We start from the raw sequence: 27,828 nt of genomic DNA, 5'->3' as shown, positions 1-27,828 counted from the left end.
AAATACACACACATAAACACACAACACAAAACCAACAACAACAATAACAAAACTTAGACGATCTAATTCTAATCTCATCTGGAAACGACACCCACACAGGCACATCTAGAAACAGGCTGACACAAATGACCAGTTGGTGTTAACACACAAAACTCATTTTACAGCTTCATTATATAAGATCCTAAGGATTATATGTTACATAGTATTAGATGTCATTGCTCAATAAATAACCCTCCTACAGTTTACTCTTCCTCAACCTATTTAGTAAAAGCGTCATTTTGCAACATAGCATCCAGCTTCTGAATGTCAGCATCAGTGAACGACCACTCTGTGATCACCTCTCTAACTGACCACCTGAGTGATTTCAGATTTGTTGAGCCATTTCCTCTAACATGACCTAATAGGACAGACTGGCCAGATTCACTACTTCAGCTGGTGGACACAGGCCAGTAAAGAGCAAGCCAATGCTGCTGCCTCAAGGGAGTCCTCAGTGTGGGTCTTCACTGGGGTAAAGGGGGTACTTTACTCCTGTATCTGATAGCTCTTTAGTAAGGAAACAAGACAAGTTGGGTGTGTGAAACTGCATTGCTTAGGAAGCCTAAGTTTTCCAAAGGTCTGATTATTTTGAAGAGACTTGAGAATAGCTTCTCGGAGAACAGCTGAGATAGTGAAAGGTTGATGTTGAATCACGACGCCTGGATTCTTGGCCCCCGGAGGAGAAGAATTCAATCCAGGGACAGAGATGAGGCTTGATCGCTCAGAGCTTTTGTGTAATAAAGTTTTATTAAAGTAGAAAGGAGGTAGAGAAAGCTTCTGACATAGGCATCAGAAGGGGGCAGACAGAGTACCCCCCTGCTAGTCTTCAGCTGGATGTTATATGGTCACCAGCAGTCTGTTAATGAAAGAAAGGAATGTCTTCAAACTCAGAATGGCACCAGGCTCCTCACCCATAACATGCACTTTGGGATAATCTTGGCACCAAATGATTCACCTTGGGCCATAAAATGATTAACTTGAATCTTGAAGAAGGGCAGATCACCATACAAATACTTTCATTTACATAGATTAGAGGAACAATATCTGAGTATAACATACTGGTTTAGCAAGAAGGTTCTGAGCTAAAAGGTGGAACTGACTTGAAGACAGAGTTTGGGGTAAATGCATAGGACATTAGCATAGCTTAAGATAAATATTTCCATAAGAAAAAGGCATTGGTTAACTTCAGGTGGAAACCAGGTGTCACTATGGCAACACAGAATTTTAAGAAAAACTGTCTTTTAAATTTGTATAGATAAGGAAGAAATATCCCTAGTTTGTTTCCTCCTGCCGCTTAAGTGAGATAAAAATGTCTGACACCTGCAGGCTATTTCCTCCGTTTGGAGACCCCTGGCCTTCCTGCCTGTTACCCTCTCATTCCCAGCTTTTCTTTTAGGAGAATTATGTTGTCTAGGGAAAGAGGCATTGTTTATGTTCCATAAGTGTTCCCGAGCTGAGAAGGGGCGTTGTCCCTAAATTGGCAAGGCAACATATTCTCTTAATCCTCATATTGAGGATATCTGATCCAGGGGCCCCAAATAGTAGTTGGAGGAATTGGCAGCAGCACCAGGAGTTTCAACAACCATTTGTAACTTAAAAGCTTTCATGCGGCTAGAAACAAATCGAGTTATACAGTTACAGATGCAAGGCAACATAGTCATTAAAACAAGTGAAAATCAAAATTAAAAGTCACATTATGTCCATAGTTTAGGTGCAACGTGTGGTACCAGTCCATTTTAGGGTTGGTAGATGTCATCAGATGAAGAAGAGGCATCGCATGTGATTGCTGTCGAAGGTGTTCACAGACCTGGAGAACGTCTTTTTCTTGAAGTGGAGAAGTCCACCACGGGAAGCCTTCCTCTGATGAAGAGGGGAGTGCTCCACAGACCCAGCAGTTAGACCGATTGTGGAATGCAGCGGAGGAGTGAGCCCGGAACAGGAAGCCATTGTCTTGAGGATCAAACGGCAGACTCAGGATGTCTGGAGTCAGCAGAAGTAAGCTCACACAGGTTATCAGGCCCATCTGAAAAGTACGAAGTCAGAGCATAGAAAGTAAAGACATAAAAAGATGTCACTTAGTTTTGGTCAGGGCGCCACCTCTTACCTCGAGTGTGATGTACCTGCAAATCAATTCCTGGCACTTTGACAGCTGTGGGAGAAGAAAGAATAACCTGGTAAGGGCCTTCCCAGGAGGGCTCGAGGGATGGGCCCCCAGATCCCAAAGTTTTTATGAGGATCTCAGTTCCCGGCTCAAATGGAGGCTTGCTTGACTCAGAGGCACGGTCAGGAGTCCTCTCCAGGAGTTTTGTTAATGTCTGTTGAACAGCTGAGAGCTGAGTTACATAACTAATTAATTCCAAGGCTTCAGGGTCTATAACAATGTCTGTGCATAAGAAAGGCCTTCCATAAATACATTCTAAGGGGGACAGTCCCTCCTTTTTGGGGCAGTTCGAGCCCTCATTAAGGGTATGAGTATGACTTTAATTCCATTGTCCTGCTTCTCTTGAGTTAATTTGTGCAGATGTCTTTTGATTATGTCATTAGTTTTTTCAACCTTTCCTGAGGATTGGGGTCTCCAGGAACAGTGTAAGTGATACTCTATTCCTAGAGCTTTAGATACCCTCTGAGTGACAGCAGCTTTAAAGGTGGAGCCATTGTCACTCAGAAGGCTTCATGGCAGCCCAAACCTGGGGATAATTTCATGGATTAAAATCTTTATAACCTCCTTAGCCTGTTTACTACGACAGGGAAAAGCCTCAATCCATCCAGTAAAAGTATGTACCCAAACTCGTAAGCAAGAATATCCATTCGCTTTTGGCATATGAGTAAAATCAATTTCCCAGTCTTCTCCAGGATACTTTCCACTTCGTTGTAATCCAGATATTGTTAGCTTTTCAGTCTTTGGGTTATTTTTCTGACAAACCTCACACCTTTGATAATATTTTTTAAAGTTTTCATTACATTTTTACCTTCAAACAAATGAGAAGCCATTTGGTAAGTACTCTCTGCACCCAAATGAAAAGTGTGATATTTACTCTTAAGAATTTTCCATTGAGCATTTTCAGGAATTATTAATCGTCCATCCTCAGACTGTAACCATCCTTTATCAGTAATCTTTGCTCCTCTTTTTTCATATCTTTCTAATTCTTCCTCAGTATATTGTGGCTTTTCCTGTTCCACAGGACCTGTCCAGATGAAAGGCATCTGCAGTGAAGGGGTTTCCTAAAGAGCTGCTTTTCTGGCTTGACAGTCAGCCAGCTGATTCCCTTCAGCTAGCTACTTTACTCCCCTCTCTGCTGTGCCCTTTGCAATGCGTAACAACTACTTCTTTAGGACAATATATAGCATTTAAAAGTCTCTTTCTCTCTCTGAAGTGCTTAATAGGTTCTCCTGTTGCCATTTTAAACCACCTTCCTTTCCATACTGCAGCATGAGCATGTAAAGTCAAATAAGCATACTTAGAATCCATGTAGATATTTACCCGCTGCCCTTTGCTTAACTCTAGAGCTCGGGTCAGAGCCACAAGCTCCACTAACTGGGCACTGATTCCCTGGGGGAGAGATTTTGCTTCCAAAACCTGTTCAGCAATCACCAGGGCATAACCTGCTTTATGCTTTCCATCCCGAAGAAAAGAACTGCCATCTGTAAATATTTCCATGTCAGGATTGTCTAATGGGGTATCCATTAGATCCTCCTGAGCTGCCTAGTTTAAAGTTAGGAATTGAGAACAATCATGATCAGGTGTTTCATTTTCCTTCTCAGGAAGCAAAGTGGCAGGGTTTAAATTTCCACAAACTTGAAGCTTAGTTACTGGTCCTTCTAACAACAATGACTGATATTTCAAATCCTGAAAGATGATGCTGCGAAAGTGCTGCACTCAATATGCCAACAAATTTGGAAAACTCAGCTGTGGCCACAGGACTGGAAAAGGTCAGTTTTTATTCCAATCCCAAAGAAAGGCAGTATCAAAGAATGCTCAAACTACGACACAATGGCACTCATCTCACATGCTACTAAATGCTCAAAATTCTCCAAGCCAGGGTTCAGCAATACATGAACCGTGAACTTCCTGATGTTCAAGCTGGTTTTAGAAAAGGCAGAGGAACCAGAGATCAAATTGCCAACATCCACTGGATCATGGAAAAAGCAAGAGAGTTCCAGAAAAACATCTATTTCTGCTTTATTGACTATGCCAAAGCTTTTGACTGTGTGGATCACAATAAACTGAGGAAAACTCTGAAAGAGATGGGAATAACAGACCACCTGACCTGCCTCTTGAGAAATCTGTATGCAGGTCAGGAAGCAACAGTTAGAAGTGGACATGGAACAACAGACTGTTTCCAAATAGGAAAAGGAGCACGTCAAGGCTGTATATTGTCACCCTGCTTATTTAACTCATATGCAGAGTACATAATGAGAAACGCTGGACTAGAAGAAACACAAGCTGGAATCAAGTTTGCCAGGAGAAATATCAAGAACCTCAGATATGCAGATGACCCACCCTTATCGCAGAAAGTGAAGAGGAGCTAAAAAGCCTCTTGATGAAAGTAAAAGAGGAGAGTGAAAACGTTGGCTTAAAGCTCAACATTCAGAGAACGAAGATCATGGCATCTGGTCCCATCACTTCATGGGAAATAGATGGGGAAACAGTGGAAACAGTGTCAGACTTTATTCTTTTGGGCTCCAAAATCACTGCAGATAGTGACTGCAGCAATGAAATTAAAAGACGCTTACTCCTTGGAAGAAAAGTGATGACCAACCTAGATAGCATATTCAAAACCAGGGACATTACTTTGCCGACTAAGGTCCTTCTAGTCAAGGTTACGGTTTTTCCTGTGGTCATGTATGGATGTGAGAGTTGGACTGTGAAGAAGGCTGAGCACCGAAGAATTGATGCTTTTGAACTGTGGTGTTGGAGAAGACTCTTGAGAGTCCCTTGGACTGCAAGGAGATCCAACCAGTCCATTCTGAAGGAGATCAACCCTGGGATTTCTTTGGAGCGAATGATGCTGAAGGTGAAACTCCAGTACTTTGGCCACCTCATGCGAAGAGTTGATTCATTGGTAAAGACTCTGATGCTGGGAGGGATTGGGGGCAGTAGGAGAAGGGGATGACCAAGGATGAGATGGCTGGATGGTATCACGGACTCGATGGACGTGAGTCTGAGTGAACTCCGGGAGATGGTGGACGGGGAGGTCTGGTGTGCTGCGATTCATGGGGTGGCAAAGAGTCGGACACGACTGAGGGACTGAAATGAACTGAACTGACTGATATTTAAGAAGCCTACTGACTTTCATCCAAATATTAACCTTAGAATTTAAGATTCCACTCACATCATAATAAGTCAATACAGCAAGGTTTTGGCCATTAATGATTTTTAAAGCTTCAGGTGCTAATAAAGCTGCTGCCCCAATTACTCTTAGGCAGTGGGGCCCCCCACGTGAGATTCACCTAATTCTCTGCTTAGATAAGCAATAGGTTGCTGGTGAGGCCCTCGGGGTTGTGTCAAAACTCCCAAGGCCAAACCTTTCCTTTCAGTGACAAACAAATTAAATTCTGACCCTGTGGGCAAGCTCAGAGCTGGAGCTTACAGGAGAGCAGTCTGAAGAACCTTCAAAGCCTTTTGAGTTTCTGGAGACCAAACCAGTTTGTCAGTTTGGGCCTGCTAAGTTTCAGCTGTGAGTTTATATTATATGAAGACCGGGCAAGTTCCCCATAACCCGGAATCCAAATGTGACAGTAACCTGTGAGTCCCAAAAATCCTCTCAATTGTCTCAAACTCATAGGTAGGGGATGATTTAGTATAGGTTTAATTCTCTCAGGGCCTATGGCCCTAGTCCCTTCCGATATGATTAGGTCCAGATATCTAACTGATTGATGACAAAGCTTAGCTTTTCTCTTGATGCCTTGTAACCACAGCCTGCCATAAAGTATAAGAAATCTTCTGAGGCTCACGAACAAGCTTCCTCTGTCTCAGCACAGAGCAAAATATCATCTACATTGTAACACCACTGCTTCAGAGCTATTAAAGTTTTGTAGATCCCGTGACAAACTTTGTCCAAATAAGAGACCACTATCATGAAATCCCTGGGGCAAAACTGTCCAGGTTAACTGAGAAGCTGGCTGCACAGGGTCTTCAAAGGCAAATAGAAATTGACATTCCTCCGCCAAAGGCACTGAATAGAAGGCATATTTTAAATCAATTACTGAGAAATATTTGGCTCGGTCAGGAATTTCAGACAATAGAGTGTAAGGATTAGGCACCACGGGGTGTAGGGGTGTAAAGGAACTACAGCCTCATTGATTGCATGTAAATCTTGAACTAGTCTCCTTTTACCATTTGATTTTTTATACCCAAACTAGGAGTGTTGCAAGGACAGTTACAGGGAATTAACAGTCCCTGTTCCTTTAAATTTTCAATGATGGGTTTTAACCCTTCCTTAATCTCAGGTTTCAGTGGATACTGCTCCTTATGTGGAAATAAGTGCGGGTCTTTGAGCTTGACAACTACAGGAATAGCATTTTGTGGTCGACCCACAGATTTTCCATCAGCCATGCTCTAGGATTAAACTTTGTTCAACAAAAGGGAGAGAAAGGGAGGGCTCCATATTCATAAAAACAGAGGCATGGACCTTGCTAAGTATATCCCTCCCCAAAAGGGGTGAGGGAGATTCTGGCACAATCAGAAACTCGTGTGAAAATAGCACAGATTCCCAGCTGCAAGATAAAGAATAACTGAAATAACGCCTTTTGGCTCATCCAGACAGTCCCATTACGGAAGCGGATCGGGAAGAAAGTGGGCCAGGGGCTTCAGTAAGCACAGAGTAAGTTGTCCCAGTATCTAAAAGGAAATCAACGGATTGGCCCCCCACAATTATTAATACCCAGGGTTCCTCAGGTGTAATTAGGACGGGAGCTTGTGTGGGGACCCCTGTGCACTTTCAGTCCTGATTGTCTTGAGAGTCCGACCCCGGAGACCTCAGCCTGGGGGCAGTCTCTCTTCCAGTGTGGTCCTTTGCAGACCGGACATGGATCCAGGGGCGGCTTAGATGCCTGAGGGTAATCCCCCTTGAGGTGCCCCTCTTTTCCACAGTAATAGCAAGCCCATCCCTTTTCATGTGGGTCCCTCTGGGCATTTTTCTCGGGCTGTTCAAGAGTGTTTTTCATAGTCATTGCAAAGACTTCTGCCTTTTCCTTTGTCTTTTTTTGCCTTTCTTTCTTTTCCTCATATTCCCTACCATAACAGACTGTCTGAGCCAGTTGCAACAGAGTATTTAAAGACTGATTTGGTCCATACGCCCATTTTTGGAGCTTACGGCGGAATCTGGAGCCGACTGAGTGAGCAATCTATCTTCTAAGATCCCTTTTCCCTTCTACCTTACAGAACCGGTCTAATTGTAAAACAGTATTATACTTAAAAGACCCTCCAACCGGCCACCGTTCCCCGTCCTCTAATGGATATCGTGGCCATGCGGTATCGCATAGGAAGACCAGGTGTGTCTTCTTTAAGCCCTGAGGATCAAATCTATCCCAGTTTTTTAGGATACAGTTCAAAGGAGTGAGGCTGAAATTGTTACCACCCATCATCTCTAAGAGAGAAAAAAAGCGACCAGTGCCATTTTTCTACCGGAGGCGTCCCTCCCTGCTCTAGACGGGGGTGTAGACAGACTTTACACCAAAAGCTTTTCCTTCCTGGTAGGACTTAGTCTGTCCCTTACCGACGCAGGCGCCATCTCGACCCTCACGGTTCTACCACCGAGATGGGGTGGGGATGTTCCAGGGGTAGACCTGATAGCATCTCTACCTGATGTCCAGCTCTTCACCTTTAACCTTGCTTGATGCCACCCGGGCTGCAATCAGTGTAACCTTCCGGAATGCCTCCCAAGCTAAGACCGCTGGAGGAAACATTCGTCACCTGAGCCCATGTGCACGACCCTGCGTATATTCCTGACGACAATAAGACCAATATGAACATAAAGCTGAGGTGTCTTTTTCAAGCACCATCACACCAGTATGAGAGCCTCTTCTCGTCCACTAAGAGTCAGCGTTACCAAAGGAAAAAGAAACCCATTGCAGTCCCAATCTGAGTAACCTTTAACCTCAGAGATGTTCTTGGGGCTAGAGCTCCATCTAGAATCTAAACTTCCAATTCCTAGCAAGGCTAGGCACTTTCTGACTACCAATCCAAGTTTGGGACCTAAGCCACAGTACACAGGAACAGTATGGATCACAACTCCCTTGAAAGTCTATGATCCGATAGATTAGGTTAGTACTTCTAATTCCCAAGGAGCTATGAAATGGTCAAAGAGACCGAAAAGTTTGACTGAGAAAGGAGAGTTCGGTCCACACGCTTTGCCCATTTCTAGTCGGTCCCCAAAGGAGTCACTGGGTGCCTCTTTGCATTGGCAGGTCAGTAGAAACCCCCGACAGGTTTCTGCCGTAAGTCATAGGAGATCACCGTGAAACCGCAGAGCAAGGCTCCTTACTTGCTTCACGCAGCGCATGACATTCATTCACACAAGCACACCGTAGAGTTAGTAAAAAACAGCAGAAAACGTGTTCCCTAAGAGAACAAAGAGCTAGAGCTCCAAGCATCCTTACCTTGTCCTGAAGGATCCTGGACAAGCCCCCAAGATGAAAGGTTGTTGTTGAATCACAACGCCAGGATTCTTGGCCCCCGGAGGAGAAGAATTCAATGCGGGGCCAGAGACGAGGCTTGATCGCTCAGAGCTTTTGTGTAATAAAGTTTTATTAAAGTAGAAAGGAGATAGAGAAAGCTTCTGACATAGGCATCAAAAGGGGGCAGACAGAGTACCCCCCTGCTAGTCTTCAGCTGGATGTTATATGGTCACCAGCAGTCTTTAATGAAAGAAAGGAATGTCTTCAAACTCAGAATGGCACCAGGCCCCTCACCCGTAAGATGCATTTTGGGATAATCTTGGCACCAAATGGTTCACCTTGGGCCATAAAATGATTAACTTGAATCTTGAAGAAGGGCAGATCACCATACAAATACTTTCATTTACATAGATTAGAGGAACAATATCTGAGTATAACATACTGGTTTAGCAAGAAGGTTCTGAGCCAAAAGGTGGAACCGACTTGAAGACAGAGTTTGGGGTAAATGCATAGGACATTAGCATAGCTTAAGATAAACATTTCCATAAGAAAAAGGCATTTGTTAAGTTCAGGTGAAACCAGGTGTCACTATGGCAACACAGAATTTTAAGAGAAATTTTCTTTTAAATTTGTATAGATAAGGAAAAAATATCCCTAGTTTCTTTCCCCCTGCCGCTTAAGAGAGATAAAAATGTCTGAGAGTTGCAGGGTATTTCCTCCCTTTGGAGACCCCTGGCCTTCTTGCCTGTTACCCTCCCAATAGGAATAAAAAGCACTCACTGACTCACGGAGCACAGGCACAAAAGCCTCCTTAATTTCCAGAGGCCCTATCTGGCTTCCTCTTTCTGGCGTTATAGTTTCTCTCATCCTTTCCTGGCCAAACTCCACCCACTAGAATTTAACTTTCAGTTTCCTTCAAGCCCCTGGTGAGGGGAGTGAATCCTTTCCTCTTCTCCAAGAACAACAACTTCTCCATTCATATCTGAGGATAACTGAGTGGTTTGTGGAGGGCAGAATTTGAAAGATACACAAGAAAAAAACGGAATCTGCTTAGGTGAGTATTATTTGTTGTTTGCAAGCTGTTCTAAATGAAGGAAAGGTTCAGCTTGCAGGCTTCCTGATTAGACTGCTGACAGAAGATCAGTCTTGGGGAGAGGAAGTGTTACGAGAAGGGTGGTTGGAAGAAAAGAAAGGCTTTGTTCCTTGGAGGGACTGTTTATTTCTGTAGGCTGAATCTACACACAGACATTTTGAACTCTGTAAGTACTGTTGTGTGTTGTGTGTTAGTCAGTGAGTCGTGTCCGACTCTCTGTGACCCCATGGACTGTAGCCCTCCAGGCTCTTCTGTCCGTGGGATTCTCCAGGCAAGAAGTAGTGTTAAGTACTGTCAGGTAGGTAGAATAGGGAAAAGGAGTCCAAAATGGCGGTGGCTAAAAGACAAGGAAGGGAAAAGCCCGCGAATACAGAACAAAAGAAGGTCCGAGGACCGGAGTGAGGAGCTCAGGTGAAACAAACAACACTCCTGGGTGGCCCAGTTTACAGAGGACAGGCCCAGGGAGAGAGAAACATGTAAATCGAGGAGCCAAAGCCTGCTAGCTCGCTCTCTCTCTCTCCCATGCGATGGGGTGGTCTTCTCCTCCTGTCTTTGGATCCACATGCCGTCAGGCCTCGAAGATGGATTTTCCTGCTATCTTCTAAATAAAATAGAGCTGTAACACTGATTTGTCTAACACCTATAACATGGTCCATTCAAGACCTGAGAGCTATAACATGGTCTATCGAAGACCTGAGACCTGTGGCACGCCAAGGGGGCTTCAATGTCCGTCACTCCAAATCTCTGTTGTGAAGAGACAAAGAACCGGGGAACATACACTTGCGTGACAGTACGAATCGAACATACTGAGAACAGCCAGAATCTTTGGTCTTGAGTTAAAAAGTCCCCTTCCTCAATAACAGGTCAAAGGCTGAAGTGTCTTCCAGTCCTGACATTTTCATTTCTATCAGTGTAGAAATACAGTATTTCTGCATGGATGGCCGTATATATCATTTCTCATTCCCTAGGTTTCCTGTACTCAGCTATCAGATGCTGTGACATCTGGCGGGTTCTGCAGCCTCTCATGAATTCTCTGGTCCAGACACGGGGAAATGCTGTGCTTCTTTACATCCCCTAACCATTCATGCCTCTCCTTCAGTGGGATGTGCCACCCAGAAGCCGCTCAGCTGAGAGATTGGGGCAAGGACAGCACTTGGGAAAAACTTCCAGAAGTGCCACCTGGAAGCATCTACTTTCTAGTAACAGTGACATCTAACGTTTTTTTTTTCTTTTAGGCTTTATTTTACTTTACAGTACTGTATTGGTTTTGCCATACATCAACATGAATCCGCTACGGGTGTACACGTGTTCCCAGCCCTGAACACCCCTCCCACCTCCCTCCCCATACCATCTCTCTGGGTCATCTAACTTTAAGTTTTAAAGACTTGTTACTTGATTGTTACTAAGGATAGCAAAAGATGTTAGAGAAGTATTCTTGTACCAGTCATAAGACTTATGAGGGAAGTTAAGTTAGAGTAACCACGTGTTTATCTATCTTCCTCTTTCTTATAAGGGTACAGCTGTACCCACTACTCGAGGCACAGAAACAGAAGTCAAGTCTTCTTTCTTCTCACCATGACCTCTTCTCTGTTGACCAAATCTTCTTTGGACATTATCAATCCTGCTACACATTCCTTGTCGCCCTCTCAGCCACAGAAGATGTTAGAAACAGCTTCTGAATTCGCAGTGAACCTGTCACGGTCATTACTACCTGATTTTCAAATAGATTTGTTACTTTACTGCTTCAGGTTTTATTTTGCAAGTGTTGTAAGTAGTTTACACTATATAATAGTAGAAAACTGCCTGGCACATAAAACAAGGCACAATTTCACTTTCCAATTTGATTCTCAAAAATGATGGTTTCTCATGCAACATCAGGAACTTGTGGCTCTCTCACATTAAGAGAAACAGCTTCCTGCAGTCACAGAAGAAAGTTCTGCTTATAAATTTTCTGTTTGGACTTTTACATAATTATTGTAGTTTTATGTCCTTTTTTGTTGATCTGAGATACTGTGCGTTTGTATTCTCATGAGCTCAAATGTCAGATGACCAACCTGCAAGATGCAATCACCTGTAGTTTTTATCAGGCAGAGGTGACCCATGTTCCCACATCTGTCTTCCTGCTTATTGGGGAGACATTGGGTCACTGTTTAGGTAGTGGTGGGGTATCATACTTCATATGTGAGCACTAGTTTCTTCTGTGTCTGTGGTGATCACTGCTTTGACGTTAGCTCTTATATCTGCAGAGAAAGTAAATCTGCCTCCCCATGTCTGAATGCATGTTCTGATCCTCCCTTCTCGATAGGTTCCTGATGCAGCTGAGCATTGGTTGGATCTTGAATGCACTGAGATATAACTGGAGGCCCCTCACCAGACTTGAATAATAGTTTTAGTCATAGATTTGAATCATGTTGACCTCTGATTTTATTCATCAGAGAGTGATCTGGGGTACTTGATTTTTGCAGCCAGGGGCAAAGTGCATATTTTCAGTATCTGTAACATTAGCTGGATTATATTTCTGATTCACTTTCAGCCTCATCTTTTTTTTTTCTACATATATAATCATTGGAGGCTAATTACTTTACAATTTTGTGGTGGATTTAGCCATACATCGATATAAATCAGCCACGGATGCACATGTGTTCCCCCCTTTTGAACCCTGCTCCCACCAGCCTCCCCACCCCATCCAGAGGGATGTCTGTCTTATGTATAGAGTCGTTACTGTCTTTCTAAATTCCATATACATGTCTTAATATACTGTATCGGTGTTTCTCTTTCTGACTTACTTTACTCTGTAGATTAGGCTCCAGTTTCCTCCACCTCATTAGAACCGACTGAAATGCATTGTTTCTTATACCTGAGTAATATTCCATTGTGTAATTGTATCACAACTTCCTTTTCCATTCATCTGCCAATGGACTTCTAGGTTGCTTCCATGTCCTAGCTATTGTAAACAGTGCTGCAATGAAATCTGGGGTACATTTGTTTCTTTCAATTCTGGTTTCTCTGATGTGTATGCCCAGCAGTGGGATTGCTGGGTAGTATGGCAGTTCTATTTCCAGCTTTTTAAGGAATCTCCACACTGTTATCCATAGTGGTTATACAAGTTTGCATTGCCACCAACCATGTAAGAGGTCCCTTTTCTCCACACCCTCTCCAGCATTTATGGTTTGTAGACTTTTTGATTCAGCCTCATCTTTATCAGGATCCGTCGTGTAGGATGAACATGGCACAGCTGGAGAGTTTCAGTAAGTCTCAATTTAACTCTGTGCAGGCTGTATAGCTTTCATCCCCTTGTTCAAAGTGAACAGAGACTCATTAGCTGTCTCACATTGGAGATCTTTCCTTTGTCATCAAACTTTAGCAACCATTTAGACAGGAATATCATTTGAGAGCTTCCCTTTCTTGTTTGTTGCTTCATAGTCCCCTTTGCCTGGAACCTCTGATAGACCCTCTGAGGTTAGACTATGGCCACAGGGCCACAGTGAGTCCAGGCTGAGGAATGAGCATCACTGGGCTACCACTCTGCAATACCCCCACCAACTGACCACAAGCAGTGGTTTCCAATCTGAATCACCAATCCTACCCATACAACCTCATAAGATATAAACTGCCAGGTTGGCTAAGCTTCGCTGGGAGTTACAGGAGACATAGCATTGGGCACAGCTGCTTTCGTTGAGCTCTTAGAGATGTTCCTTACAGGAGGGACATTATCCCTGTCATCTCAGCTTTGTAAGGAACCATACTAGATGAATGTATGTGAACCAACCACTGGTGAGATAAGTTTAGTTCTGTAAAGATCGGAACTCTTTGTAAATGACCATGAGCACAACTTCTAGGGACCTAGAATGGACATATTTGACAGAAGACTCACGATTCCCTTGTGAAAAATGAGATGTATCTTTGTCAATCATCATTTAAATTCCATGCAAAGTCTTTCTAGCCCAAATGCATTTCATACATTAGGCTAGTCTTGCTGTCAACAATGTGGTCATAAAAGGCTGCTGACTTTCCACTGTTCTAATCTAATAGGTTTGCCAGAAACACAAAGCACATGCAACAAAAACAGCAACAACAACAAAAACAAAAAAAAAAAAACCTTAGAAAAAAAAGGGCAATATGATCTTTATAGGAGGAAAATATCCAGGACTGATATTAATGCTTTTTCCCACATATCTAATACAACTCCCAGTTCTGTCCTTTTACTTCCTCTTATCTCTCACTCTCACTTGTTGCCCAGAATTTCCTTCATCATCTTATCCCTCAAGCTATCACCATCTCTCCCCTGAGCAGCTGTGCCTGCATCCGACCTGATCTTCCCAATTCCACACTGGGTCCATTCAACATCTCACACCCCAAGGCACAGCTTGTCATGCCCTTGCTCTTCTCTGATGGGAAATCATTGATAGCTTCTCCTGACTCTCAGAAATGGGTCCCCAAATGTTACGTAGTTTGGGAAGTGTGATATTTAATGTCACTGCAGCTTCTTGTAATACAAGACTAGCAGTCTTTTGTATACAGCCACATTCAATTCAGTTCAGTTCATTCGCTCAGTCGTGTCCGACTCTGCGATCCCATGAATCTCAGCACGCCACGCCTCCCTGTCCATTACCAACTCCCGGAGTTCACTCGGACTCGCGTCCATCTGGTCAGTGATGCCATCCAGCCATCTCATCCTCGGTCGCCTCATTCTCCTTCTGCCCCCAATCCCTCCCAGCATCAGAGTCTTTTCCAATGAGAAACTCTTCATATGAGATGGCCAAAGTACTGGAGTTTCAGCTTTAGCATCATTCCTTCCAAAAAATCCCAGGTTTGATCTCCTTCAGAATGGACTGGTTGGATCTCCTTGCAGTCCAAGGGACTCTCAAGAGTCTTCTCCGACACCACAGTTCAAAAGCATCAGTTCTTCGGCACTCAGCCTTCTTCACAGTCCAACTCTCACATCCATACATGATTACTGGAAAAACCATAGCCTTGACTAGACGGACCTTAGTCGGCAAAGTAACGTCTCTGCTTTTGAATATGCTATCTAGATTGGTCCTAACTTTTCTTCCAAGAACTAGGCATCTTTTAATTTCATGGCTGCAGTCAGCATCTGCAGTGATTTTGGAGCCCAAAAGAATAAAGTCTGACACTGTTTCCACTGTTTCCCCATCTATTTCCCATGAAGTGATGGGACCAGATGCCATGATCTTCGTTCTCTGAATGTTGAGCTTTAAGCCAACTTTTTCACTCTTCCCTTTTACTTTCATCAAGGGGCTCTTTAGTTCCTCTTCACTTTCTGCCATAAGGGTGGTGTCATCTGCAGATCTGAGGTCATTGATATTTCTCCTGGCAATTTTGATTCCAGCTTGTGTTTCTTCCAGTCCAGAGTTTCTGATGATGTACTCTGCATAGAAGTTAAATAAGCCGGGTGACAATATACTGCCTTGACGTACTCCTTTTCCTATTTGGAACCAGTCTGTTATTCCATGTCCAGTTCTAACTGTTGCTTCCTGGCCTGCGTACAGGTTTCTCAAGAGGCAGGTCAGGTGGTCTGGTGTTCCCATCTCTTTCAGAATTTTCCACAGTTTATTGTGATCCACGCATTCAAAAGCTTTGGCATAGTCAATAAAGCAGAAATAGATGTTTTTCTGGAAGTCTCTCACTTTTTCCATGATCCAGCGGATGTTGGCATTTTGATCTCTGGTTCCTCTGCCTTTTCTAAAACCAGCTTGAACATCAGGAAGTTCACGGTTCACGTATTGCTGAACCCTGGCTTGGAGAATTTTGAGCATTACTTTACTAGCATGCTAGATGAGTACAATTGTGCAGTAGTTTGAGCATTCTTTGGCATTGCCTTTCTTTGGGATTGGAAAGAAAACTGACCTTTTCCAGTCCTGTGGCCACTGCTGAGTTATCCAAATTTGCTGGCATATTGAGTGCAGCACTTTCACAGCATCATCTTTCAGGATTTCAAATAGCTCTACTGGAATTCCACGTCTTCTAGCTTTGTTCATAGTGATGCTTTCTAAGGCCCACTTGAGTTCACGTTCCAGGATGTCTGGCTCTAGATGAGTAATCACGCCATCGTGATTATCCGGGTCGTGAAGATCCTTTTTGTATACTTCTTCTGTGTATTCTTGCCATCTCTTCTTAATATCTTCTGCTTCTGTTAGATCCATACCATTTCTGTTCTTTATCGAGCTCATCTTTGCATGTAATGTTCCCTTGGTATCTCTAATTTTCTTGAAGAGATCACTGGTCTTTCCCATAGAACTCATACAAGAGGATATATCTTGCAGAAACAGATCATTTCCTTCACCTAATATGCACTTTTTCTCTTTGTCTTTTATTGTCTCCTTCATCTTCTTCAGTTTTCAGTTCAATCCTTAAGTTTTTAAGTTGGAAGTTTGGGATAATTCCATGTTTCCCCCCAGTCTTTGATTTCTGAACAACACATATGTCTGTCTAGTAATATTTTCTCTATCTCTTTATATAAATATATATATACACACAAGAGTTAGTTGCTCAGTTGTGTCTGACTCTTTGCATCCCCTGAACTGTAACCTGCCTCGCTTCTCTGACCATGGAATTCTTCAGGCAAGAATACTGGAGTGGGCTGCCATTCTCTTCTCCAGGGGATCTTCCCAACCCAGGGATCGAAACTGGGTCTACTACATTGATCATAGATTCTTAACTATCTGAGACACTAGGGAAGCCTGGGATATGTATATATAACTGAATATTAATCTGCTGTTACTTTCCAAGCGAATAGTAAGCCCATTCTTGTAGTTTAAATCCTTTGTTTCCATTTTCTATGTATGGATATTAGTCCAGTTGACAATACACAATGTTTTGTCAACGATAATTAGTTGAATGATCTTGCCTAATATTTTGAGAATTTTTTTCTCAAAGCAACATTAATTTCTTCTGTGTTTCTATTTTTTTGTGTATCTGACTCATGTGATCCTCTGAATCTATTTGTACCATCTCACACCTCACTATCCTCATACTTTCATGTTATTAATCTCCTATCAACATCCTTGGTTGGCATATTTCTGGACCAAAATGAAATCAATATTTACACACTTGAGACTACCCAAGACCTCTTCGCTGGTCTAGGTCTCCTTACTTCTACATCCTCAGTACCTTGGTTTAATTGGGTCCATGAAGTCACCTCTGTTTGTCTTTGACTAACTCAGTGGGTTAGGAGAACTCTCAAGGAGGACCCTGAATTCCCATTCTGTGTATTGATGATATGTGATTTCTGTAGGTCACTATCTTTATTTTCACATCTGATAAAGGAATTTTTTTTACTGTCTACACAAGCTTATTGTCATATATTATGGCATGATAATAAGGGAAATCATTGTGAGTATTCAACAGATGGTGATAAGAGTTACAGTGTAATCAGTCATCAGAAGGGTCTATGTGATAAAAGAACATGTAAAGAGAGAGTGACCTCAAGTAGGAGAGAGTCATACTCCAGTCAGAATGGCGATCATTTAAAAGGCTACCATAGTAAATGCTGGAGAGGGTGTAGAGGAAAAGGAATCCTTCTAGACTCTTGGTGGGAATGTAAATCTTTGCAGCCACTATGGAAAAAATTATGGAGGTTTTATAAAACAAATAAAATAGAGTTACTGTATAATCCTATAATCCCGCTCCTAGACATATGAATGCGTAGATAAGGAGAGATGAAATTTGTCATGTGACATGAACTGGAAATAAAATGTTTAGAATTATTTAAAAAGAATCGTTTTACCAGGTCAGAAAGCTCTTTTTTTTATTTTTTATCCATTTATTTTTTTTTTATCCTTCCATATTTGTTCTTGGGTCATCCTTGATTTCTGGATCACTAGTGTCATTTTGCTTCTACTTGTCTTACTCTACACTTGTAACCTTTCCAATCATTCAAGGATCTGTGAACGAGACAACTGTCAGAAATCTAGACAGTGAGGAGCAGGTCAGCCACTGCCATGGCTTCAGGAATCCTGATGAACATACAAGAGGAAGTGACCTGCCCCATTTGCCTGGAGCTTCTGACGGAACCCCAGAGCCTTGACTGTGGCCACACCTTCTGTCAAGCCTGTATCGCTGCAAACAACAAGGAAGCCATAATTGGCCAAGAGGGGAAGAAAAGCTGCCCTGTCTGCAGAGTTAGTTTTGAGCCTGGGAACCTGCGGCCTAACAGGCATGTGGCCAATATAGTGCAGAGGCTCCGAGAGGTTAAGGTGAGCCCAGAGGTGGAGCAAGAGAGAAATCTCTGTGCTCACCACGGAGAGAAGCTCCAGCTCTTCTGTGAGCAGGATGGGAAGGTCATTTGTTGGCTGTGCGAGCGATCTCAGGAGCACCGAGGTCACAACACATTCCTCATGGAGGAGATTGCACCACAGTACCAGGTAAGAGACCAGAATACAGAAAAAAACAGAGCAGGGGATGGTACTTGAGGGAAATCTCTACTTTGCATTGGGCTTTAATTACCTGGCTACCAGGGACTTGAGGCCTGTGATCTCTTTCCTTCGTATGCCTACCTTCTGACATGTGAAGAAAATTTCTGTACATTCCACCCAAGTATAAGCAAACAAATGGACTCTTAGGCAGAAGTAGACATTCATGGACCTTGTGCTAGTGCGTGGACATCTGGGGCAGAGAGAAGCTCTCATTACCCTTTTGAACATGATCGGTAACTAGGATGCTGGGTGAAATGAGGAGCAAGTTTTTCTTCTTTACAGAATCAAGTATCTTCCAGAACAAAGAGATCCAGTCTTCTCTTGGTGAGGGGGCAGTGACTCCTATATCTTGAGTCTCAAGAACACATTCAACATCAAGGTCTTCTTCCAAGGCACAGATTCTAGTCACATTTTTTGTAAAGTCTATTCTCTTTGAAAATCAGCCTTATTCATCCACTATAGTGATGCTGAGAAAGCCCATATCTTGACAATGGTGTGATTCTTTTCTCACAGAAAATGCTCCAATCATGTCTGCAGAGGCTGAACGGGAAAAAACAGGAAGCTGAGGAGTTGGAAATTAAAGTCAGAGAAGAGATGTCTACTTGGAAGGTATGAGGAGACGCTTCCTGAGAAAGTTAGACAGGTATCCATGCAGGACCTTCGGTTGGTCACAAGGAGCTGCCTTTTTCTTTGACAATTCAGTCATTTGGCTCATCCTTTCTTCAGCCTTCCCGTAATCGGTGTGGTATTAAAAAGTGACCATATCACAAGTAAACACAACTACTGGAGGGGGAGTGTATATAGAGAGGATCTCTCTGATGAGGATGGCTAGGGAAATTTATATTCCATTCTTAGCATGTTTATTAGTCTTCTCAGGGAGATATCTGACAATGGCTCCTGGTTCTGTCGTCAGTGTTCAACTTTCGGGGAGAGGGTGGTGGGAGAGTGTCAGGAGTAATGGAGGGAGGCATGAGCATCCTGGACAGATGTGTGAAGGCTGCCCACACCCAGAGATCCCATTTGGCTCTGAGTTGTCCTCAACAGTGCAGACTTGGGACCATTATTTTGAAATATGGTGTAGAGGAAAGTATATTAAAAAAGTCACCTACCCCAGGTATTGCTTTCTTCTTTCTATTTTACTTCGTCATGGGCTTCCCTGATAGTTCAACTGGTGATGAATCCGCCTGCAATGCAGGAGACCTCGTTTCAATTCCAGGTTGGGAAGGTCCCCTGGAGAAGGGACAGGCTACCCACTCCAGTATTCTTGGGTTTCCCTTATAGCTCAGCTGGTAAAGAATCCACCTGCAATGCGGGAGACCTGGGTTCAATCCCTAGCTTGGGAAGATCCCCTGGAGAAGGGAAAGGCTATCAATTCCAGTATTCTGGCCTAGAGAATTCCACGGACTATACAGTCCATGGGGTTGCAAAGAGTCAGTCATGACTGAGAGACTTTCACTCCTTGTGGGAACTTCCCAAGCAGAATAGTTATTGTTCTGGCTCCCAGTCCCAGGCTACTGGTCCAAGTACCTCTCTCTGTCTTTTTCTCCTTCCCTAAGACTCAAATACAAACTGAGATGCAAAGTGTCCAGGGAGAGTTTACAAAACTAAGACAAATCCTGGACAGTGAGGAGGCGAAGGAACTGAGAAAACTGAAGGATGAGTTGGGAGTTATTCTCAAAGAGCTGGCAGAATCTGAGAATGATCTGGTCCAAGAGAAGCTGTTGGTGAGCAGTCACATCTCAGATGTGGAGCGCCGTTTGCAGGGATCAACAATGGAGCTGCTGCAGGTAAGACTGCAAAGGAACCCCAGCCTCTGAGGCATGAGAGAAATATGTTCCTGTGATCCTTCTGATGCCCTCGCAGAGGCTGCTTTGACTCCGCAATATACCTTCTCTGCATCTGTTTCAGAGGTTGTAAGGATACGTGAATTATTCAATGTAGGAAAAACAAGGGAAAGCTCTATTTTTATTGTCGTCAAGCTCATTGCAAACACTTCACTGTCTAGAGAAGATTTATTGTATTCAGTGATTTTCCATAAGCCCTTGTTTTCTGTGATTCAGTGCTAAATATTTATCAAGTACCTTTTCATGATTCAGATTATCACAGTCAAATTCACTTCACATTCCAAGAAGTTTTTTTTTTCCCTCAATGTGCTGAGATTCTCTACCTTTTTTCTGTTTTTGAAGACAGTTTATGAAGAACTGTTATTTATCTTTAAATACGCAACATAATTTACCAGCATTGCCATTTCATTCTGGGTTTTTCTTATTGGAAAAGTTTAAAATATACATATTTTTTTCTTTCTTTTTTACTTGTATTAAGATTATTTAGATTTTTGCAACCTGTTAGTCCTTTATTGTGTATTTTTGTAGGAAGTTGTCTATCCTAAGTTGTCTGGTTTGTAAACATAAAGTTAGTTATAACAATTGCTTATTGTACCTTTAATGTCTATAACACTCAGAGCAAATCCCTTTTTGTATTCCAGATTTGCTCTTTCATTTTTTCCACACTCCTTTTAGTTATTTTTGTCAATTACGTTCATTTTTTTCAAAACCATTGTTTCATTGATTTTGTGTATTTTGTAAATTTTCTTATGCATTTATTTCTGCTCTCACCTGTATTGTTTTCTTCGTGTGTTTGTACACTTTTGCGTGTGCATCTGTGATATGTGCGTGTGTGTGTGCACTGTTTTTTAATAATGTTTCTTTCCTAGTAGATCAGTTATTTGAGAGCATTTTAATAAGATAAGCAGCGGTGTTAGTTTCTTTCCATTCATTTTGATTCAGTGTTTGTTTTTATTCAGATATTTATTCCTATTTCCTATGCAATTTCTTTTTGTTAAAATGTAGATATTTGAAGATGTGTTGTTAATTAGTAATACTTGGTGATTTTTGAATGTTACTTCTGCTGTAGATTTCATATTTAATTCAATTGTAATCAGAGAGTATATATTTTATTCCTTTAAACTTTTAAATTCACTGATAATTCTTTATGGCCTCAGATATTGTATGTCGAGAAAAATGTACATATGAAAAGATTATATATTCTCCATTCATTGGGTGAAATGGCCTATGGATGTCAGGTCAAGTTGGTAGATTGTATTGTCCATGTCTTCTATAATTGCGTGGTTTCCATGTAAACTGCTCTCTCATTATTGAGAGTGAGTTAAAATCTGCAACTGCTATTGTTAAATTCTGCATTTTTCCTTTTAATTTTGCTTGGTGAATTTTAAAGCTCTATTGTTAGGTGTATGCACATATATAATTGGTTTATCTTTTTGATGTACTAAACCTCTTATCATTATAAAATTATCCTCTCATTAGTTCATAATTTGTATTGTTTTAAAGTCAATTTTTTTCTAATAAGAATAGAAAAACTTGAAATCATTAGAGCTTGCATGATCTATAGTTTTTCTCTTTTTACTTTTGCCTATTTGTATCTTTAAATCTAAAATACATCTCTTTTTTTTTAATACATTTCTTATAAATGACAATCACTAATTCTTCCTTGTTATCCCATCCAACAATCTCTAACTTTTTAATTGGGGTATTAAGATGATAGCTTTAATACAGATACTGATATAGCTGTATTTAAACTTCACTACTTGCTTTCTATTTGTAGTTTCCATTCTTCTCTTTCTTCCTAACTAGCTTCTTTTGTGTTAAACAAATATTCCTGGTATAAAATTTGAAGCTTTCCTATTTTCTAACTGTATTTGAAAAAAAATTTTCCCCCCTGTGGTTGCTCTAGTGATTATACAGTGTTTCCTATCCTACCATGATCTACTTCACACTAAAAGTAACTTATTTTCAATAATCACTGCAGGCCTCTGAACTTTTGGTTACACTGGAAGGGAAAGTTCTCTTGACATGAAGGAAATAAAGCTTCATGAAAAAGAGATCAGATAAAATAGTGCATATCTATTTGAACCAATAAACTAATAATATATGTGATGATTAAGATTCCATGGCTAAAAGCTGTTAAGCCATGGACTAAGCAGACTCAGTATAGACTACAGTGCAGACAAAGGCTCTAGTTTTTGGACGGTGACTGAATGCATACTGGCAACAGTATACAAATGGGGTTCAAGAGAGGAGACAGTCTGGTTGATGAATAGTAAGTTACATATTAGACATCCTAAGTTACTGATTCTTGTGGCTTATGTTTAACCGAATATGTTAACAAGCATTTAAGAGACAAAGCTGAGTAATACTAAGGCATTAGAAATCAACTGTACTTGTGTGTATGCTGGATTTAAGAGAGTGTGAGATCACTTATAGTGTATCAAATGAGATGAGAGACACCAAAAAACCACCTACAATCATACATTTGTTTGCTTGTACTCTCAACAAGTGCAGTATAAATAGCTTGAGGAATATTAGGATTATGAATTCATCTTTGATTCTCCAAAGCCTGGTTGAATGCTTGGCAAATAATAATACATCACTGTGCACTTTTGTTGAATAAATGGAAGAACTCTGTATTATTCAAATCATCTCACGGGTCACCAAACTTACAAGCTTTTTGTTTTTCCCATAAATATGTCTCATCTCCAGATACTGGAAGTCTCCCTCATGCTTCTACAAGGGTCAAAGCCTTTTACCTTTTGGGAAATCTGACAACATCGCATGTGTCTTCTGGAATGACTGACTTCACTCTTGTCTCTACTTTTTGGCTCTCACATGAGACCATTTTTATTCCCACGATTGATGGCTGATGGGGATGTGAATAAGCTTGGGAAGTGGGGAGACTTATTACTTTTTGACTCATGTTTTCTCTTTTCTCACTAGGATGTGAATGTTATCCTGAAAAGGTATGTGTGGGAAACCAGAGATAGTCCATTGATGCTGTGAAAATAAAATAAATCCCTTACAGTTATCTGATAGCCAATGCTCAAGGCAGAAAAATGGAGGATAGTCTTATTTTAAATTTCTGTTCATACATCAGAGCTAGATTGTTTTATAAACATTGATAATGGACTGGATTCTATATTAAAGAATACTGATTGTGGGAATTTGCAGAGTTTGGGTCAGTACCACTATTAAGAACAAGGCATTACAGTATCAGATCCCCACGACTTCATAAATTTAATTCACACTGTGTGTCAATATGCAGCTCAGGATCCCATATTTAATAGGTGCTTGACTTGTCATGTGAAGGTTGAGTCTTCTTTTCCCACCAAACACCTAGAATTGGAGGCAACTCCTTTATATTTTAATTTCTGCTCCCAGAAGAGACAAAGTCCTAGTATGTTTTTCAGCTTAGGTTTCCAAAAACAAATTTGAATCTCAAGGGATATTTTGGCCCTGGAGCAAACTATTGATCAATCTTGGTCACATACTTTAGAATCCAGAACAGGAAGGTAACATCATTGTGTCTGAATTTGTACCTACATGGCAGCATCAAGATCTTTGCAAACACAGGAAAGTCAGACTACTTTGTTTATTATTCATAATGTCTTTTTCTCCAAGGGTTTGTAATTATTTCTAGTGATTATGAAATCTCAGGGTATTCTGAGAGCCTCTCTATTGGACAGCAGTCTTTGAAGATCTTGGGGCTCTAGAGAGTGTTCTCCTACCTGGTATGTCTCAAATACCCAGGAGCCAGATTCGGCAACCTCACTTTCTGACTCCTTCCTAGAAACACATATCTGTGCAGGGAATGTTCCACAAATTATTGTTTTTAGATACCAAAGTTTTGTTTTATTGAATCCATGCTTCATATAATTTCATATGATCCCTAGGAGGTGGAGTGTGGTGGGTTAATGATTTCATTATAGAAGGAAGAAAACTCCCCTTCTGACATTTTAAGACCATCCAGGTCACTCAGAGGGTAGCTGGGAAGGTAGACATGAACACGTTCTTTCTTGCTCCAAGATGAGGCATCCACTCTCTTCTTTCCCAAGGTCTCCAGGAAAGACAATTCAGGCCCATAAACAGGGTGAACATATAGCAAGCCAGTGGGTTAGAGGCGGAAAAAATCACATTTGTGAGCACCAAATTTGTCTTCCCTAGGAGTGAAACCGTGGCTCTGAAGAAGCCAAAATCTTTCCCCAAGGAACAGAGGAGAGTGTTTCGAGCTCCTGATCTGAGAGAGATACTGCGTGTGTTTAATGGTGAGGAATGCTACCCAAATGGGTCTAGGAGAGCTTCTCTGATGGAGGGAAAATGGGTAGGAGGCACTTTAACCCATGTTTTCCCTCCCAACACATGCAAACATATTACTTTTCCAGTAAGGTCATTCTAAAGAGCCCTTTCAAAATGTCATAAGAAAACTACATCATTACCCTAACCCAAGCCTATATTTTTCAACAGATCAGGTGACCCTGAATTCTTCTAAGAGTGCAAATGTCATTTCTCCGGATCAGAGACAAGTAGGATATGCATTCAGTTGGCAACCCTATGATGCATCCCGCTGCCAACTCTCTGATGCATCCAGTTTCCAACGCTTTGGTTCATGGGGATCCTTTTCAGGATTTTGATGTCCTGGGCTCCCCAGTTATCACATCAGAGAGACATTACTAAGAGGTAGATGTGTCACAGAAAAGTGCCTGGATCATGGGGATGCTGTTGCTGCTAAGTCATTTCAGTTGTGTCTGACTCTGTGCAACCCCACAGACGGCAGCCTACCAGGCTCCCCTTTACCTGGGATTCTCCAGGCAAGAACACTGGAGTGGGTTGCCATTTCCTTCTCCAATGCATGAAAGTGAAAAGTGAATGTGAAGTCGTTCAGTTGTGTCCGACGCTCAGCGATCCCATGGACTGCAGCTTTCCAGGCTCCTCTGTCCATGGGGTTTTCCAGGCAAGAGTACTGGAGTGGGTTGCCATTGCCTTCTCCAGGATCCTGCAGATATGTGGTGAAAAATGTGAAGATATCGTGAAGTTACCATTAGAACTTGGAAATTGTGGGAATGGAAATTTTCAAAATGTTTATTCAAGATATGAACCTAAAAATGGAAATTGTGGAAATTGGCAAAAGATTTCTTCAAGGTATCAACCTAAAAATGGCTATTGGGTCATAGGGTTAAAACAGGATTCTGTATATAATGCCTTTGAGTCCTCCTTCTCAACTCCTGGGATTTTAACCCTCTCCCTGAGTGTTTCTCCTCATCGTGTTTGGGTTTTCCTAGACTACGAGGCTCGCACTGCCTTATTTCTCAATGTCACCAACCATGGGTTTCCCATTTATAAATTCTCTTCATGTTCCTTTCCTCAGAAAGTAGTTCCATATTTCAATCCTATGAACTGTGATGCCCCCATGACTGTGTGCTCACCAAGCTGTTGAGTCTTCTTACACTCACACCCACCCCTCTATAGTGCCCCTTACTGTAGGTGCATCTAACACACCTGTGCTTCTCTGCAACATTCGTACCGGTTTTCCTTGCTGCCTCTTTTTTTTTCCATTTGAACATCCTTCATTCATTAGGAGGGTGAACAGTTTCCCTTGTGTCATATTTTCCCCGATATCGTACGTGTTAGAAAATCTTTATTAATTTTCCATATTGCATGGTAAAATGATGGATGCCCCATAAAGAAAGAGCAGTATTGATGTAATACCTTTGCCAAATTTTACAATCTTATTTACTCTGCCCCTGACTGAGAAAATGACAGAAAGCTTTTCAACAATGTTTGAATATTAGACCTACTATAGGAGTCCTTCACAAAAGAGTGAGTGCTGAGCTGTGTCTCAGTTTATCCATGATGCCCATATTCATTAAGAAATTGAGGAAAAAGTATCATAAATGATATGTACTAAGAATGAAAGTTTTGTGTTCAGAGGGTCTAAGTTCAAGCCCTGTCTCTACATATTAGAAGTGTAAACTTGAATAACATTTTAACTGATATGTTTATTTTCTTAAAATAACGTTTTTATTAAATTGTACCACACACAAGATCATTGTGAAAAAATAAATTCAACTAAGTGTAAAGCATATAACTGTCTCAATAATAAATATTTTATCTATTAATTATTAAATGACATAACCTACACCAATGTCTCATTAAACAGATTTGTTCCTTCGGGAATACTATGGCTCTTTTCACTGAAGTCTCATTTTTCAGATCCTAGATTCCTTTTTGCTCCATCAAGGCTACTCTAGTGCTTCCTGCCATAGAAAATTGTGTGTGTGTGTGTGTGTGTGAGATCACAGAATTTTATTATAATTCTTATGTTTCTACATAATAGCTCTTATCAAGTAAACTAAATTCTATGGAGTTCAGTTTCTCATTTAAAAGATCACCTGGTTAATATTGTGAAAATTAAACAATACAACATTTACCATAACTTTTGTAATTTTGAGGCCATAAGGGGAAGCCCAGTATAAATGTTTATTCCTTTTTGTTTACTTCTCACTGTGATTGAAATAAATCGTTTATGCATGTTACTTTATTTTCCACATTATTTCTTTCTTTTAAGAAACAGAATAAATAGATTGAAAAAATTGCAATTTTTTCTGAGTCTTACCTAATTGCTGAATAAATGTTTTTGGATAGCCACATTATCTCACATGTTAAACATTTTCTGTAGTAATTCTATTTCATTGAAGTGGTCTGTTTGAAAGTGCAAGTTGCTCAGTTACGTGTAACTCTTTGCAACCCCATGGACTATAGCCTGCCAGGCTCCTCTGACCATGGAATACTTCAGGCAGGAATACTGGAGTGGGTAGGCAAGCCTTTCTCCAGGGGATCTTCCTGATTCAGGGATCAAACCCAGGTCTCCTGCATTGTAGGCTGATTCTTTTCTGTCTGAGCCACCAGGGAAACCCATGGTATGGTTGTTCAGCTTTAAAAAAATTCACAGTGATTACATTCACTGCTGTTGCTAAGTCACTTCAGTCGTGCCTGACTCTGTGTGATCCCATAGGCCACAGCCCACCAGGCTTCCCCATCCCTGGGATTCACAGTGATACATTAATTCTCAAAAGTAGTCATGGGATCTCTTAACAGTGGTGTAGATAAATGTTTTCTGAGCCCTGGTCCGACGTTTGCATTGAGGTGAAAGAAAGAGGAAGAGGAAGAAGGAAGAAAAAAATCTGCTATCTTCCTTTAGTGAGATTAGAGAAAGAATTATTTCTGAAATGAATCTTCTTGCAGGGACTGAGGGAATCCCCATGTCTTTTGGAATTTCTTCCCCAGTCTTCCTCCAACCAAATCATAGTTCATTTTTCCTTTCTAAAGAAATAAAACGGATTATTTGTTTAAGCTATCACTGCTTTTATTCCTGTTTGTTCTCAGGAATTCTCAACTTTCTCATTTTAGGAAGACCTTTGATGAGAGAAGGGTTATCAAGGAGGACTTTTCCAGTGTTTCTCTGTGTGTTTGTGTGTGTGTGTGTGTGTGTGTGTGTGTGTATGCAGAATCAATATCTTAGTACTGATTCTTGAAAACAGAAAAAACTTGGGCTTTTAAATTTTCTCTTTGACCTCTGCCTTCCTGTCTGCCCACTGCTACTATAACTAAAGTTCTGACTTACTAGGGAAAACCTCTACTCTTGAATTACTGACAAGTGACTGTCCAGGGACATTGATTCCTTTTCTTTTAATGAAATGCCCCATTGTCCAGTTCAGGATCAAGTACCTAGTTATGAGAAAATGAAGATCTGAATGTCTATATACAAAAGAAAAGATCAGTTCACTGTGTGGCACTC

The 27,828-nt window shown here is 41.4% G+C and overlaps 2 protein-coding genes across 13 annotated transcripts in view; one reads left to right on the top strand and one right to left on the bottom strand.

Annotated features, from left to right (window-relative positions):
• Positions 1-764: 764 nt before the first annotated feature.
• LOC138929762 (endogenous retrovirus group PABLB member 1 Env polyprotein-like) lies at positions 765-9,696 on the bottom strand. Of its 9 annotated transcripts, none has more exons than XR_011445948.1 (4): positions 9,436-9,696; positions 8,638-8,766; positions 2,141-2,185; positions 765-2,059 (listed from the first exon to the last, which is right to left on the bottom strand). XR_011445948.1 is itself a non-coding variant. In XM_070289331.1 (3 exons), the coding sequence occupies exons 1-3, from the start codon at positions 7,767-7,769 to the stop codon at positions 1,697-1,699; spliced, it is 423 nt and encodes a 140-aa protein (XP_070145432.1). In that variant the 5' UTR covers positions 7,770-7,888; the 3' UTR covers positions 765-1,696. The 9 variants fall into 9 exon arrangements, 2 of the variants coding, with proteins under 2 accessions (XP_070145432.1, XP_070145433.1); XR_011445951.1 differs by having other exon boundaries at positions 2,157-2,185; positions 9,436-9,541; XR_011445950.1 differs by having other exon boundaries at positions 8,638-8,895; positions 9,436-9,526.
• Positions 9,540-27,828, top strand: part of LOC138420299 (tripartite motif-containing protein 5-like) — a 27,267-nt gene continuing 8,978 nt past the window's right edge. The window contains exons 1-7 of one of the 4 annotated variants that reach the window (XM_069553414.1): positions 9,540-9,709; positions 17,650-18,132; positions 18,697-18,792; positions 19,740-19,970; positions 22,974-22,996; positions 24,198-24,298; positions 24,498-26,629. In XM_069553414.1, the coding sequence (XP_069409515.1) occupies positions 17,710-18,132; positions 18,697-18,792; positions 19,740-19,970; positions 22,974-22,996; positions 24,198-24,298; positions 24,498-24,664 (1,041 nt within the window). In that variant the 5' untranslated portion in view covers positions 9,540-9,709; positions 17,650-17,709 and the 3' untranslated portion in view covers positions 24,665-26,629. Of the gene's footprint in view, positions 9,710-17,649; positions 18,133-18,696; positions 18,793-19,739; positions 19,971-22,739; positions 22,997-24,197; positions 24,299-24,497; positions 26,630-27,828 lie in introns of those variants that run through there. The other 3 variants (XR_011445945.1, XR_011445944.1, XR_011445946.1) reach the window with 3 other exon arrangements.

This window comes from Ovis canadensis, chromosome 15 (assembly GCF_042477335.2).
Source record: "Ovis canadensis isolate MfBH-ARS-UI-01 breed Bighorn chromosome 15, ARS-UI_OviCan_v2, whole genome shotgun sequence".
NCBI classification, from domain to species: domain Eukaryota; kingdom Metazoa; phylum Chordata; class Mammalia; order Artiodactyla; family Bovidae; genus Ovis; species Ovis canadensis.
The sequence above is the reverse complement of the archived record's forward strand: the minus strand, read 5'-3'. Positions and strand labels throughout refer to the sequence as shown.